Below are 15,974 nucleotides of genomic sequence, written 5' to 3'. Positions count from 1 at the left end.
TGTGGCTTTAGAAGAGACGGTCACGCGGTCAGTGCTCGAGTAACAAAGCAGACCGAAAAAGAAATCAGTTGAAAGAATGACTTCAGTAGCGCAGCAGCAATGCGCCGGGTAATTTTGAAGGAGTTAAGATGGCGACAAGGAGTCTGGGGTGGAATGCAGAGGGTAGCTGGAAGGCAGCTGCATGGTCTTTCAAGGCACGTTAGCCCAGTAGCTCTACGTAGGTGTCGTAACGGCGGTATACAGAAGTAGCGGCACCCTGTGTGGCTTAGGCGCTGAGAAAGGTATCCTGGTGTCTGGGACTTTGGAATGTCTTGGTGAGGGTGTTTGAAAAAGCAGACAAAAATAAAGGATGGGGGAACAAACCGAAATCGGAATAACAAATATGAGGGTGACGTGAGTAAGAGCGGGCGGAGGCAGGTGTACATGGAAAAAGGGGGTCTTTGATGTGTTTTTGCTCTTTTTTGTTACTCGCGCACTGACCGCCTGACCGGCTCTTCTAAAGTCACAAAAACATGCCGCGAACGACACCGCTGGATGTTCCCTAACTTCTCACTTCCCCAACGCCCTTCCATGCTCTTCTTTTTTTTACCATTTTGGTGTTTTTTTCTCCCCTTCTATTTCCTTTCTTTTCTCCCCGCCTTTCCACTCTCCCGCTCTTGCCCCTTGTCTTGTGAACCACGCTTGCACACCGTGAGGCTTCAGCGCTCATTCTCTTTTCCGTGTCTCCCTTTACATCAAACCGCCACCGACAACAACCGCACGTGATGTCACTCTACTAACCCTTTAAAACTAACATGCCGAGGATGACGAGGCGCCTTTTACGAAGATAGGTCCTCCTATGGAAAGGTTGGCCAGCCTTTCTGAGGCAACTTATACCTGTTCATAACCTTTGTACCACAGTGTGCCGTTCCATTTGTCAGCCCCTTTTTAAAATTATTTGTACTGTAACTCAAGACTGATAGCGTTTGTGTTGAGTTTCTTTTTGTTTCCGTCCCTCGGAACGTGTCCTAATGCTTAAATGGCTTATGTGCTCTTTCTATAAGGTGCGCATCTGTACTCACCACTGTCTTCGTCATTGAGTTGGCGTGATTCCTTCTACGTCGTTCCATCGTCATCCCTGCGTCTTTGCCATACAGCTTTTTTCGTGCTGCCATGGTCATGGGCCGACTCTGGCGAGCGAGTGTCATAGCAAAGTCGGTCGATGAAATGCTTTTCCGTAAAGGTGAAAAATGTCGACCGCAGAAGAAAAAGAAACCGGGCCCGCACTTAGCGCCCGCCGTCTCTGTTAATATGAGATATCACACTAATATTTTGATAGCAGCACACGCGTACATCATGGCTGACTTCGCGCAGTCACATTTATCAAGAGGACGTTTGTATACTTAATTTGTTGTCTAATTCCATTCGGAGGCACCTTGGTGCCAGCTAGCATGCCACCACGATAAAGCGGCGCCCTTGTATGGCGTCACCCTCCAAATGATTCCTTCGTAGACGTCTGGTTGCTGTCTTCTTATTGAGTAACTGTAGTAAATACACAAACTTGTCCCCTCGGCTCATGGGAGCGATGAAACTATAGCTGTTGCGAATTGCGATTATGCCAGCGAAAGCGCCATAATAATCTATCCCGCTGCTTTGCTGTTTTACGTTGAGCCTTGTAAACAAGTAAACAAACATTGTCAATACGTACGCCACCTAAGTTTGGAAGCTCACCGTAGTGGCAGGGCTGAAAATTTTTGCTAGTTGCCAAAAAAAAAAATGTACGTTGTCGCATTTTTTTCATTTGAATATCGGGTGCCTGAGCTGCTCGCACAATATCAGTGGCTAGCAGTTTGAACTACCACGCACTTTTTCCCCCCGTATAATATGAGACTGCCCTGTCGCAGATGTACCCAACAAATAAAACTATAACGTGCTACAAGCCGCATCACCACAAGGTCATGCAGCGACCAGAGGAATGCGACAAGTAAACTCAGCAGCAGGAGCTAAACTTCCAAAGTCAGTGATGCAGCATCAGAGCGACATTAAGGGAAAACATTCATTTCTATGTACCCTTAGTCCGCACCATCTAAAAACTTAGCGAATAGAATCCGTAGTACACTAGCGAGGCAACAAAGGTCGATCCGAAGTTCGTGTACTTACATCGCTCCTACGGTGCTTAATGACTTGGAGCACACCTGTGCTAAGTTCAGTAAAGTTCATACAAAACTCTACAATCAATAGCATCGGGGAACGTCACGACGCCAACCCACTTGCTTTACGACTAAGCTACATACTGCCTTTAGCAGTTTTCTTCTTCTTGTTTTCAAAGGTATCCAATTGCTATGGGTGGTCGTAAGCAACCGGCAGGTGCATCGCCTATCATCAGTCTTCTCTTCGTCATCACAGCTTGCACTGGTCAGAAGCTGAATGCTGTAGGTAAGAAATTAGTTTTGTACCACACGTTCTTATAAAATTATTTCACGGTTTTTTGTTGCTACCCCGAAGAGCTATTGGAACAAAACTATTGTCATTAGAGAGGTGACCTGCAAGAGCAGGACACTATGGAACAGATGGAGACAACGGAATTGCCACAACTTACTTGAATCTAATAAGATATTGTTTACTGTTCTCAATATTTTAACATCCTTCAAAACCACATGGAAACAACTAAAGGAGCTGTCTGTAGAAGTGCAAACAATGGCGGAGAGCTACTAGGTCGATGCTCTATGCACCGCATAGAGTATTTCTTACGTATGCATAATATACTCATTGATTTGCACAGTGTGTCTGAAGTGTTCGTGAACATTTTATACATTGCGATGCGTGTCGCTCATAATATAATGCACATTGTGTGTGCTGTGCAAGTGTAAGTGAGCCCAGTTCATGCATTGCTGGATATAAATTAACGGAAGATAATTTTTGGCGACCCACTTCCCGGTAGGCTTTGCTGATCCGTTTTTTTTTTGTAATTTGAAGTGAGCTTCCTGATATCTTTGCTAGTTAAGTATACTGGTAGCTGCTTGGGTCTAAACGAATGCCTTTAAATTGACACGAAGTGAAAAAACACGAGGATGACGGCCCATTCGCAACTCGACCACCGACACAGACAGCTTGCTCTGCAGAACCTTAACGTAGTCCTAACACAAAAAATTGTTGCCCTGCGACCGAACGTTTCTACTTATTCCAGCCAAAGAATTCTACTTTCGACTACTAAGACACATACATCGTGGCATATTAGAAATGTAGACGGCACAATAGTTTACTGACAGGTAGAGCGACCTTGAAACTGGCAATTTGTGCAGAATTATTGGCGAGAGAAGAAAGTTCTGAATGCCTGAATCTTTCTTCTCTTTTCGACTATGATATATATCTGTTAGAGGTGATGGAGATCCTGTGCTGTTGATTTTTCAGTGGCGACAGCAGGTCCCAATAGTTGCCGCAACCAGCTGTATGTGTTAAAACGTGCGGAGCAGTGCTGCCAGTTTAAGGAATAAGACCCACAGTTATTCAACATTTTCGTGGCCAGAAACATCGACTAACAAATTCGAGTGCTTAAAGGCCAACAACACCCAACTTTTTTACCGTGTGCCAGGCGTTGTTTGAGATAGTGTGCATATAGAATAACCACCTACAAAGCTGTAGGTCTGGAATACGAGTGGAAGCGCAACGAAAAGCTCGGCGAAAATAGCCCTTATCGAATACCGAAATTGAAAAAAAATAATGTCATTACAGCACCCCGGATATGCCACATGGCCTAGTGCGCGCAACTCTTCACCATTACCTCCGAGATAAGCCTGCACCCGCGGTTTCCCAAGCCGCGCTCAGAAATCTCAGACGCCACATGCAAGAACTCATGTCGCAACCGCTGACCACTAGGTGCACGCTTATTGGTCAGCTTAGGTGCTGTTCAGGGCCTGGTAATAAAACAATTATACAATTATCAACCTTGTGCCTTAGACTAGAGAGGTTCATTTATGCGCACTGCTTATTTACAGCTTCTGAACTAAACATGTGCGAGAAAAATCTAATTTCGAATTTAATGAAGTACTGGGAAACCTATCACTACGCTTTATTGTCCGATTTAAAATCTATTGAATGCCCCCGTACTACAGCTTCGCCCATTAGTTCTTATTCCCGTATTTGATCTCACACTCATTCTTATCCTTTTTTTTCAGAAACCAATGGAGTGTTCTTTTCAGGTAAGCTTTCGTAAGAAAACACATTGCCTCAGAAGTAGCTGGGGGATCCACTAATCAGAACACATTATTTTCATATAATAAAATCTGTTAATTTTTGTACAAACGGAGAGCACCGTGATAAGTACGTTGGATAATTACAAATGTCCAGGGCAATTAAAAGTCCAAGTTTCATAAACGCTCCGTTTTGAACATCGCTGTTTATATCTTCCATATAATCCAAAGAAGTATACGCCTGTGCTTACACTGCACGCAAATTGACTCGAGAGATCGATTGGCATTTGCGACTCTTAGCCACAGCAAACCCTGCGGCACCTAATTGGCTCGAATTTACGTTGCAATAGGTTACAAAGTCATTCCTAGATTCAAGATCTCGAACTCAGTGCAACACATTACGGAAATAATTTCGTGATTGTAGCCAAGATGCTGCCCAGCCAGCCTGTTAATAAGCAGTGATACCATGGCAAAAAAAAGAACGCGTCATGGTGATTTCACGCACTATAATTTCAGTTTATTGAATTGCGCCCGTCAGTAAATTGTGGCTTTGTTGCGATGTGGTAAATCCATATGAGAAACAATGTGTCTCTGTTTTCAGGACTCCCTAGAGCTCCATCGGAAATCAGTAAGTGAATCAAATCAAATACTCACTTAGTGTCCCTTTTACCTTCACGTGCATAAATTTTGTGAAGACACCTTCAAGACATTCTCGTAGCTGCTGTCGTGTAAAAAAGCTCTGCACAGGCTGTGGTCAGCAAATCTGCTTCTCCGAATAAGCCGCCATCGCATTGCCCAGCTGTATCTTTTTTTCATCTTGCCATTGAAGATAAACTTGGTCAAACTGACTGTGATAAATCCAGTCTCATTTTGCCTAACATTGTACAAGGAATATTGTTGTAGCAGTAAACGTACTAACAGCACTTCTAATATGTAATATGACTTTATTAAAGCCTTAAGGAGCAAAGCATCAAGTTGGGAAAGTTGGAGTAGCTTCTTCACCTACCGGCGGGTACACTTCTTATACCAGAAGAATTTCAACAGCAGCCACCGCGGCTCCACTAGCTGCAGCTGGCCTTGTAAGCTTGAGCTAGATAGAACTCCATCCCACTGGTCCAAGGTAGGATTAGATTAAGCCCGTAAGTTGGGAGCATCGTGACAGCAGTTAAATGCTCGAAATTGGGTTTACCTTGTCCGTCCGTTCATTCTGTTGCTCTGATGACGACCGCTGTCACCGTAATGCCAGCACCGATCCATGAATTTATTTTATAGTGGATCAAAATACATTTATAGAGAAAGAGCGAAAAAGCGTTATACCTACAAGAGAAACACTCCCTTAAAAGAACGTCGTTTTATAGATTCAAGCACAAAAGTAGCTGGAACGCGAAGGCAGTTCTCCGCAAAGTTCGGGAATTATTATCTCGAAATTGGTGTCATCCTGAGAATTCATTTCAAGTGGGTATGCCTTACGAAATGCAAGGCTAGAATTTGTATATCAATACATGGGTCATGAGGTAATCAGTTTGAAAGTTAATTTGTTATTTCTGTTAATTAGTATATTTATGTATATTTAATTTTTTCGTAAGATGTGTCCGACGCTTTGAGTAGACCACCTCATCAACTTGAATTTAGCTATTTGTCACAGGCAACTGTGACAGATACACAGAAGACAGAAGACAGGACGTCCTGTCTGCTTCTAGTCTCTATCTGTCTCACATTGCGATACAATCCATGAATATCTTACTGTATAATTCAATCGTTGCAGTGCTCCGTCTACTACTGCGTACATCACCCTCAATGTTTCCCTTCATGTAACGCAGACCTCAGGCCAGACTGCACCGACGCGAAGCGTCTCTTTTGTGTCGGTTGTGTCTGGGAGTTGCCTCCACGAAAGCTCACTCAGAACTATTGCGAATGGCTCCTAGCCCTGCCTGTGATGTTGCGGATGCGAGGAGAACATTGACCACTTATTGTGCCACTGTCTTCGATTTGAAGCGGAAGGACAATCTTTGTCCAGCACATTGAGGAAACTAGATGATCGTCCTCTGAGTGGATAGACAGTACTAAAGCACTGTCCCGACCGATCATCGGCTCAGAAGCCAGTAAAGGCACTTTTGTAGTGTCTAAGAACGTCTGGCTTGCACTAGCGGCTTTGTTCCATGACTGTCTCTGCCCGTCTCTATACCCTCTTTTTCTTCCTTCTCTCTCTTCCCCTTCTCTGTCCCCTAGCGTAAGGCGGTAAGGCAGCCAACAAGACCCTTGACTAGTTAACATCACGGCCTCATATATATATACATATATATATATATATATATATATATATACATATATATATATGTATACATACATACATATATATATATATATATATATATATATATATATGTATGTATACATATATATATATATATATATATATATATATAGAGAGAGAGAGAGAGAGAGCCTCAATGTTATTCAGTTCCGTGTGTCTAATTTACCAGCCAGCCCTGCATTCATCTTGGATCTTGGGAACTTTCGCATGTATATGTGCGAAGACCGCGCGCATTGGTGCGAGCTTTCCGGAACTTTCACAGACAGGCGACGCCACCATTTGTATTCTACTCACACATATCCGACCACGCGTTACAGACCAGCGTTTCCGGGCGCAGCGTAGATACATCACACTCCAGAATAACCCGCAAGCCGTGACAACCCATTATGGATCGACACTCTGCGAGCACCTACCGGCTCGGCAATAGCGCTTGCGAACGGATCTCCACGCATAAATTTCTGTTACACCACCGACCTCGCTGTTGCAACATCACGCAAAAACACAGATATGCCGCATGTATCTACACACATAAAAGACAGCACGCATTCGTGTTGCAAAGTCGCTCGCTTCCCACCTTGACCTTGCGTGTAGCTCCCGTAAACACGAGACCGCTGAATAGCGTATCACGGACGCTCGAGAGGCAAATGGTTTCTTGAAGGAGAGAAGTTTCGGGAGGGGCATGACCGCTCAGGTGCATCAAATTTTACGGACGCTGTGTTCCGCGACAGCGCGCTTGTCGCTAGTATCGGACATGTCTTTCGTTTACGGAGAAACAGGGCCGCGTTTCGTGCAGCTAAGGGATTAGATTTTTTACTGACGAAAGTCAATATGTTATGTTATGTGCCCCACTCCTGCTTAAAGCCTGACATCCAGGCTGGCCGTATGTAATAAATAAATAAATGAATAAATAAATAAATAAATAAATAAATAAATAAATAAATAAATAAATAAATAACTGCGGCTGTAAAGCGAATACGAGGAGGTTATATAGACGGATTGAATTTTATTGTGCGGCTTAGGCACGGCGTACCTCCGTGAACCAGAATGAGCAGTTGTAGTAACCTGCAACATCCTGTGGTCGTCTACTAAAGCACTCAAATTTTGGCCAAGCATACGCAAAAATACCTTGTCTGAGTCACAGATAGCGGTTTAGGGTCAATTCAACGCCGTCCTCAGTGTCCTTTTTTTATGATATCGATGCGGCTTTTGCAGATGGAATTGCTTGGTGTTGGATTGGCACCAGTATTTCCTGGAAGCATGAACCCGTGTATGCGTTAACTGTCAACGCGATATCCACAAAATATCTCTCGCACCCGTGCAGAGAGGTGAAAATTCCGAGGGCTTTTGTATGGCCACAAAAAAAACTGGTTTGTATTTATTCTTAAGGACAAAACCAAATATATCGTGAAAGATTAAAAACGATATACGAGCAAACCAATAATACCTCTGTGCTTCAGGTAAATACTCCAAAATAGTGGCACAAATTGTGTGGTGTATCGTACTAAACAACGGAAATTTGCAAAATCGCAAATATATTACTTTGTTGCATAAGCATTGGTGGCTACACGTAGGTAAAATTGAAAACTGGACGAGTTGGCTTCAAAGCATAATTGTTAAAGGCGTAATAAACTCGGGGCACCGAAAAAGACCAGAAACACATATACGCATTTGTGCGTCTGGTCCTTTCAGTGTACCATTTCTTTTTGTGTGTGTGTTTTTACTTTAACTTTGTGCTATGTGCAATTACGTGCGTGTAGCCCTCGTCGTTACTATCTGTACATTCACATTTCTTTATTGCACGCTAGCTCGTTGCATCAGACCCTAGTTTGTCAGAATATGTTCATTTATAAAGTTAAGGTTTTCTTGGACAACCTTTTTCTTTTCTTCTTGTTTTGATAACAACATTAAATTATTCGTTCAACTCATGCCATTAAATGACACCTCTATGAATCCTTACAAAGCTTTTGTTGTGAATCAGTAAACACCTGGGGCCCTTGTTATTCCGTGTATAGCAGCAAATATTGATATCTGTTCAAGTCACTCCCGCCGGGGCGGCCAGAACAAAACCAGTCAAGCATGTCGGGCTCAGCGAACGGCCCTGGGTGTCTTCATCGGCTTCATAACTTTTAGTTCATGTGCGCGGTCGACTACACTGAGCTTCAACGATGCCCTGAAGGTGCAGCGCTTTCTTGCATGACGTCACGGCTTTTCATATCTCACGGTTTGTATTTAATACACCCTAACAATGTCCTAAGCTGCCAGGATGGGCTCGAAATATAACTCGCGCGCAGTGATGACCACGGCCGAGCTAATTTTGCCATGTTAAGTAGCTCGGTAAAAGTACACAGGCGCATCCTTGCCTTATTATGTTCAAGTGCACCTCCACTCTTACGAAACCTAATCATGGATAATCATCAGCCCACGAAATTTCAACTTTATAACTAGTGTACTCCTCCAATTATAGCCCGGAAAATGCAGTACTTATTACGTCCATACCCTTGACATTCGGAAGCTCACGGTATGGATCACGCAATAGTAGCATAAGTACCATAGTAGCGCGATAACCTGCAATTGTTGTGCAACTCACAATTGCGCAACTAACAGCAGCAGGAGCATTGTTAGTAGTGGTAGTTGTAGTAGTAATAGTAAACAGTAGCAGCAGCAGTACATCTGTCACTACAGCATCTACAGCTATTAAACCATAACTACTGCAGTAGGGTTAGAATTATCTGCAGTCGAATGATGGCGCTGGTCACATTGTCCCGAGAACGAGGGTTAAGGATACAATCCTTCTGCATTTCATTGAGACATGAAGTCGCGTTAATGGTAACTGAATCTCTGAAAACAAGGCAATAATTGTAAATGTGAAAATTTCAAAGTGAGAACAAAAATAAAGCAGAAAGAAGTAAAGACAGGAGCAGTGTTGTCAAGCACATGATGCTACACTTTCCCAAGATGAATTTATACCGCAAAACTCGGTCAGTGCTACTCACCGATGGCCACGTTACGTGACGCGTTATTCTTTGTTTTTCCTACCTCAAAGGCGAAGCGGCCACCTGCTACGTGCGACGCAATAACGAAGTTTCTTGAGTTATTCCGTATAAATTCCTTCTTATAGATCTCAAATTTGACCTCGCATCAGAGCTTGCAAGCAATGTTCTCAAAATATGCGAAAAAGGAATTAGGAAAGTTCTCGCACACTGTTCATTGCCTTATATCTTACTGTCATGGCAGTGACCGAGGTGCAAGTGTACGAAAGGCACTGAAACGATCAGGTGTACCGTGCACAGGTAACCGTTTACTCGAGGCATGACGGGTAAACAACATGCGCTTACGCTAAGTAAAACATTTCAGTTTCGGGTGAATTCTCTCTCTGCAGCCCAACTACATCTTTTAAGAAATGGTCAAGTTGCAACCATTGGTTTGCCCATATTGTTATTAAGCATAGAATCGTTGTTTCATTTATTGACGACGAGGTAGCGTTCGACAAGAGGCCATGATGTATCGCGGCCCACGTACTCTGGTTGGTTCACGTAATCGAGACCCAATTTTAAAAAAGCTTTACTCTAGGCGCTTAAGAGCGGTATGCTTCTCCCAAGGTGATCTCCTACGCATTAACTGCTCGTGCTGCCGGCCACCGGCCACGCGGGCGGTCAAGCAGGCCGTCCGCTTTGAATTGCACCTTGCTCTCGAAGAAGCTCGGCGCGGCCGCAGGGCGATGAAACTCGCCACTCGACTGGACGCGGCGACCTCCAGCCGCATCACGGCGCCGGCGATTACGTTGGCACGGGCTTCGGTCGCGCGAGATCTCGCAAACAGGAAGCGAGAGATGCGTCCGGCGCATTGTGTTGTCGGGGCGCGTTTCACAACTTGGGGCTACTCCCGTCGGCGCTATCTTTGTTCAGGCTGGCAGTGAGATGCCGGTCATACCGGAACCTGCCCGGTGGTTCTGGACTTATGATACCCGCCTTTTCTTTGGCGCCATTTGAACAAGCTCTGTAGCCTATTCTTCTTGCTTCTTTGGACCGCGCTTTGAATCTTACAGATTTATCTCGATGCGGCCTGAAGAGACGGAGGGCCCTCCCATGATTCACACTGGGCATCTTGATTAGATTGCGAGAGTTACGGCTGCTTTTGTGAGAACACGTGAATATAATTCCCACACAAAGGACAATAATGGTGCAACACCTCATTTATCCAACGGACGAATCTACAGCGACGCCGCATGCCCACACGGACCCTGCCAGCCGGAGTAAAGGGTGATTAGAGGTGTGGCCCCTTAACGCACGTTGAATCTTTCCTTCGATCTCTGCCCGGGGCTACACATGAGAGCAAAGACGAAGAAAAGGCGTCTTCGTATTGAAACCGGTAACTATGGTTCCGTATCCATTCAGATGGCGAAGGGTAGGTGAAAAAGCAGAAAGTCCTCGGTTATTGCAGCGAATTGTTTATTGCAAACCGTTCTCGTGACTTTAAGTGTGGTACCTTGAAAACGCAATAACAATGGCATATACCAGCGCACCGAATCTTCGTGAGGCAGACAGAGAAGTAAAGGCAGCTAGGTTCTACATTAAATTTGATCTCTTAGAGTTTCCTAACGTTCAACCAGGGCACGCTACTTCCGTTGGCGCTGTCATTGTTCGGGCTGGGGAAGAGATTCCGGTCATACCGGAACCAGCATAATGGTTCTCAATTTCTCGTACCCACTTTTTATTTTCTTTGGTGCCGTTTGACCAGGCTGTATAGGTTATTCCTCTTTCTGCAATATATTTTACATTTCCTTTTAATTTTTTCGCTTTATTGATTACAACTCCAAAATACCTGAAAAGTGGTGTCATCGATAAATAACACCTAACGCAATGAGCGTGAAAGACTATTTTATGGAGAACTCCCCAAATAAAACTCGGCGGAAAGATCGCAATATAGCCAGTCTGTCACCTAGCGTTGTTTCGATCTCACAAGCAGCACCATCACACGGAAACCTAACGCAGCAGCCAGTTAAAGTCAGCGACACAATCAGTGCCCCAATGGTATTTCGCTTTATCTGCTTTAGCTTTACTGACTAGAACTCGTTATTTTTTCCAGAATAGAAGCGGCGGTTTTCGTCTGAGTCTTCTCGTAATGCTAACATCATTTGCACTATTACTTTCCTATGCACTTCAACATGGCAAATATTGCTTGCGCTTCTTGGGAAAAGGTGGCGGGCCTAGTGGTGGCGAAGCAGATAAATTCGACCCAGTTATCGGGAATTTCTTACCTAAGGCGTAAGAAATTGGCACTATTTATTTAGTTATGTATATCCAATCTTTTTTGCTAAGAGTCGACTTCTAGTTTCCATGCAGTTTGCTCCCTCACTGTTAGAGATTTCGTATGTCTCACATTTCTTTCAACCATGACAACACCACGTGTTTTAGGACAAGGGTTTTCGTTTAAAACAGGGTCCGCTGCATTCTTATCAGAGAGAGAGAGAGAGATAGCAAAGAGAGGAAAGGCAGGGAGGCCAACCAGACGAGCGTCCGGTTTGCTACCCTACACTGGAGGAAGGGAAAGGGGGAACAGAAAGAGGAAAGCGGGATAGAGGGAACACTGTCTGTGCATGTAGCAAAGTGCTTGGAAATCAGTCAAGTCAAAGCAAGTGCTCCGTCGATACGTTCATAGCTGGTGATGCACGTTGAAGGTACCACTGAAGACCAAGGACCAAGGCGTCAGCAGTACGTTGCAGTGCGTGGCAGTATATTTTTAAGCTGAACCCCAGCCGTGCTGACTTCAGTGCGAATGTAATGATGCGGGTGAGCCATGATGCTTACTCAAGAGTTGGAAGTACTGAATTGAGAGCATCTAGCACTTGTATTGCACTTAGCGCTGACGGAGTGTGCAGGTTATTTAAGAGTATTCGAAGGGTATTCATCAGAGACCGGAGCATCATAACGACTTGCCGGTCTTCTTCAGGCAATTTGTCAGGAACTCGCGCTGTTCGCTCTACAGCCGGAGGCGATGCCGCAGCTGATGCCACAACCAGAGCCGGAGCCACGTCAAGTGATACATTCTTATCAGAAGTGACGTGAAAATGTTTGGACCTGACGACCAAGCGTTTATCCCCTGTCGCTCATTAGAACCCGTTCAGACGCACATTGAAATGACGTGTGCATTTTCCTCGGGGCATTTGGTCTTAGATATTCTGTGAATTTCCATCTACAAATAATTGTTCCTTCCGTATTAATTCATTCAGCGCCATCGGCACGTATGCCATTGGGCAACACCTACTCATTCACCGTTCCGCTGCAACTCAGGCTAAGTGTTATATTCACAAAGTTGCGTTCTTGCACTTTTGGAGCATTTCATGCCATTGTATAGGCAGTGCTAGATAACATAAAATTATAATTATATGCATGACAGTTTTTTGCTTTCTCTCTCATTATAGATGCCATCACCGCAAAAGGGGCCGACACATTAGGAAACACACTCGGAAGAGGATTCCTCGAGAAGTTCAGTAAGGACATTCTTTTATCATTGATTTATTGCCTAAAATTACGCGACACAGCATTTCATACCTTGCTTCGTTGATTGCAATATAAGGCAGCGCAAGAAGCTGAGATCAGATTGCTGTTGTTGCTATGGTTACTCTAAAGAGCAGCGTCCCAAACAGGAGCGCGACAGCATAACGTGTACCGAAAATGAACATCAATTATTGTTTCAGGCATGCTTCAGAACTTTTGGTCTGTGAATGCTGCATTTATCTGAGTCATTACACATTGTAAATTAATTTACCTGCCATTTACTTTCTTCTTCTAGTTCGTGTGTTTTCAGGTGGGCCTTATAGGCTTTGGTGCTGCAATAATGTTTACCTGTTACAGCGCGTACACTTTCTTAAGTCATCTTTACCGCTTTTCAGTAACTGAAGTTCCAGTCTGAAATGTTCCAGTAGAGTTTGCCTCTGTTTTGCCGCTGTAACTATTAGGTTGTTAGTTCTCATGAGTTCTTTATTTTGTTGATACGGCACTGAAAATGTCCGTGTTTTCTTTCAGCTACACCAAGTCCCCTGAAAAGTAAGCAAACTCGATCTTTTTTTGTACGCCCTCATAGAAATTACAGTCCAGATATCTGGGTTTTGCAATGCACATCTCTTGAAAGTCATCCATGTAGCAATATTTTCTGAAGGGCTAGTTTTATAGTGACCAGCAGAATTAAAATGTCATTGTTGCAAGCTCAAAATTTCTGAAACGATTCAAGGTCTCCATTTGTCGCGTGCATTCTACGACGCAAATCATAGAAGTTATAATTGCTCCCAAAGTTGATGTAAAAACAAAATGGCCCGTTTGTTGCTTGTAATGGACACTGCTCTTAGTATTTTCATTTGTCAAGACTGCCAGACACGGCGCATAGTTGGTAACTTCGTGAATTCCTTACTGCATTGCATCTCTCCCAATGAAAAGCTATTATTCATTTATTTCACTAATTTATTTATCAATACTGCATTGCCCTCTCTGCATATTTTCGCCGGGAGGCTTGCAGAAGATACAACAGTAAACAAAATTTACGTAAACAATCGAACAATATAAGTTGGAAGCAAGCTTGATAAATGACAATATTTCTAAAGTATATATAGTTAGCCTAAACTAGATACAAACAATGTCAGCATTTAGGCCATGAGTAAATTGTTACTTAGTTTATTAATAATGCGCAGTGATAGTAAAGTCGCATCAGAGCATCACGGTTCACGTATTTACGAAAGTTTACATCTTTTATTCATAACGTAGGGCTAGTATATAGGCTTGTACTTCATGTCACCTATAGCTAGTAAAATCACCTGAAGTTGAGGAAATGAGCGAGTCAATAGGAGTACTTCACATTGCATATGGCCAGATGGCGCCATTGTGTGCGTGTACGGCATAGTTATTAACCATTATTATAATAATTATTATTAATTATAGTATTAACTATTATTAAGAAAATCCTTGCAATTACTGCGCTTAAAAAACATCTCGAAGATTTAGGAAACTCAAGTTGAGTTTATCTCCATATTTCGGAACAAAAACTATAGCGCCTATTTTTGTTCATTTTTCTAAATTAGGAGAACACTGAAAAGCATCAAGTAGGAAGTAAATGAAATGCTCCCGACAACATCAATTTAAAGAAAGAAACATAGACTTTCAAAGTTTCTAAAGAAGTGCTGTCTACGAAGGTTCCTATGCTGAAACTCGACAGAACGCAAACGAATTTCATTGAAATCTTTATAGTGTGGCACGGCGAGCTTGAATGGGTGTCCACTTTCTCGTGCAATTTTTCTTAGCGGCTAGAACCGCAGAACTTTATTTGGTATGAACAAATAATCTGCACTATTCATTGCAATTGCCATTGAAATGTATACATACAGACCCGGAAAAATGTCGTGTGCTTCTGTAGGCACTTACGGTAAAAACAATTTTTGTTTACTGCTTGACTAACGTGAATTGGTCGACACATAGTAGCGATAGCGCATTCTCTATGGCTGGCTTCATTTTGAAGTAAAGCCTCCTTAATGATAATTCAGGCAGCAAGGAAGAAATTTCTCAAAGTAATTCTTCTTTAAACTTTACATCGACAATAAACAAGCGTGCTGTTTTATACGACGGTACCGTGAGATGTTTTGTGCCGATGTGTAACAAACTTCTTTTTTTTTTCTGGCAGCTGGGTCTACTCCGTTCGACTTCCGATTCAGTAAGTTGCTTCTTGAGAGGTGCTTTTTATGTTTTGTGTGTTTTTGTTCACATTCAAAGCAGCGTTTCTGATAAAATATTTGAGTGATTAGGGGAAGCGCTCGCTCCCGTAGCAGCCGTTTCACGGATGATCGCAGGTGCGGGGACCCTATAATAAATGTCATTGACCGAATCGATAAGATATTGCGGTCTGAATTAAATGAAAGCTTTAGCTTAAAAAACAGGTGCGCTTTCGTTCCAAATAATTTTTTTTGCATATAAGCAAAGTGTAGCCTGTCTATTTGTTTAACTCACGCCCTTGACTATTCGCAAATGAACGCAGCACCTTGTGCTATTCTACACTTCGCTGCAGCTAGATATGAAGGCGCTCACGGTAGCACCTCTACAGGTGCATCACTCGCTTGAAGTAAACGAAGAAGCAGCGCCTAAAATCAGACCATTGCTGCAACATCCACCATACACTAGGAAAAGACTAAAATGTACAGACAATACCATACCAATAGAGTAGCTCGTCGGGGCCGCAAGAATGATTAGGTGATGCTTGCCAAGTCATTATGATTGTCCGCTGCAGAAGTTTAACCTAATGAATCCGAAGAACGTATGCGTGCAATGCATCATTACTCGCAGGAAAAATTTGGACATGGCTGTCGCTTATTCCGGCCCGGCTCTCTCTTGCAAGGTACCTCAAGAACGTAGTCGACATAGTGTGATGTTTGTACGCCTGGAGGGCAGGCTAAGCTGGCCGCTGAACTCGCTTTCGGGTCCGAATTCTGGCCTTCCTCCAGAAGGAAGAAG

General features: G+C 43.4%; 1 protein-coding gene across 5 annotated transcripts in view; it reads left to right on the top strand.

Annotated features, from left to right (window-relative positions):
- LOC142584798 (uncharacterized) overlaps positions 1–15,974 on the top strand; it is an 84,015-nt gene that overhangs the window by 12,104 nt on the left and 55,937 nt on the right. For 4 of the 5 annotated variants that reach the window (XM_075695070.1, XM_075695069.1, XM_075695067.1 and 1 more), the window contains 6 exons: positions 2,309–2,415; positions 4,155–4,178; positions 4,771–4,797; positions 12,905–12,973; positions 13,509–13,529; positions 15,151–15,180. In XM_075695070.1, the coding sequence (XP_075551185.1) occupies positions 2,322–2,415; positions 4,155–4,178; positions 4,771–4,797; positions 12,905–12,973; positions 13,509–13,529; positions 15,151–15,180 (265 nt within the window). In that variant the 5' untranslated portion in view covers positions 2,309–2,321. The remainder of the gene's footprint in view (positions 1–2,308; positions 2,416–4,154; positions 4,179–4,770; positions 4,798–12,904; positions 12,974–13,508; positions 13,530–15,150; positions 15,181–15,974) is intronic. The other variant, XM_075695071.1, reaches the window with a different exon arrangement.

This window comes from Dermacentor variabilis, chromosome 6 (genome assembly GCF_050947875.1).
Source record: "Dermacentor variabilis isolate Ectoservices chromosome 6, ASM5094787v1, whole genome shotgun sequence".
Lineage (NCBI taxonomy): Eukaryota > Metazoa > Arthropoda > Arachnida > Ixodida > Ixodidae > Dermacentor > Dermacentor variabilis.
This window is presented reverse-complemented; position numbering and strand designations above follow the sequence as displayed.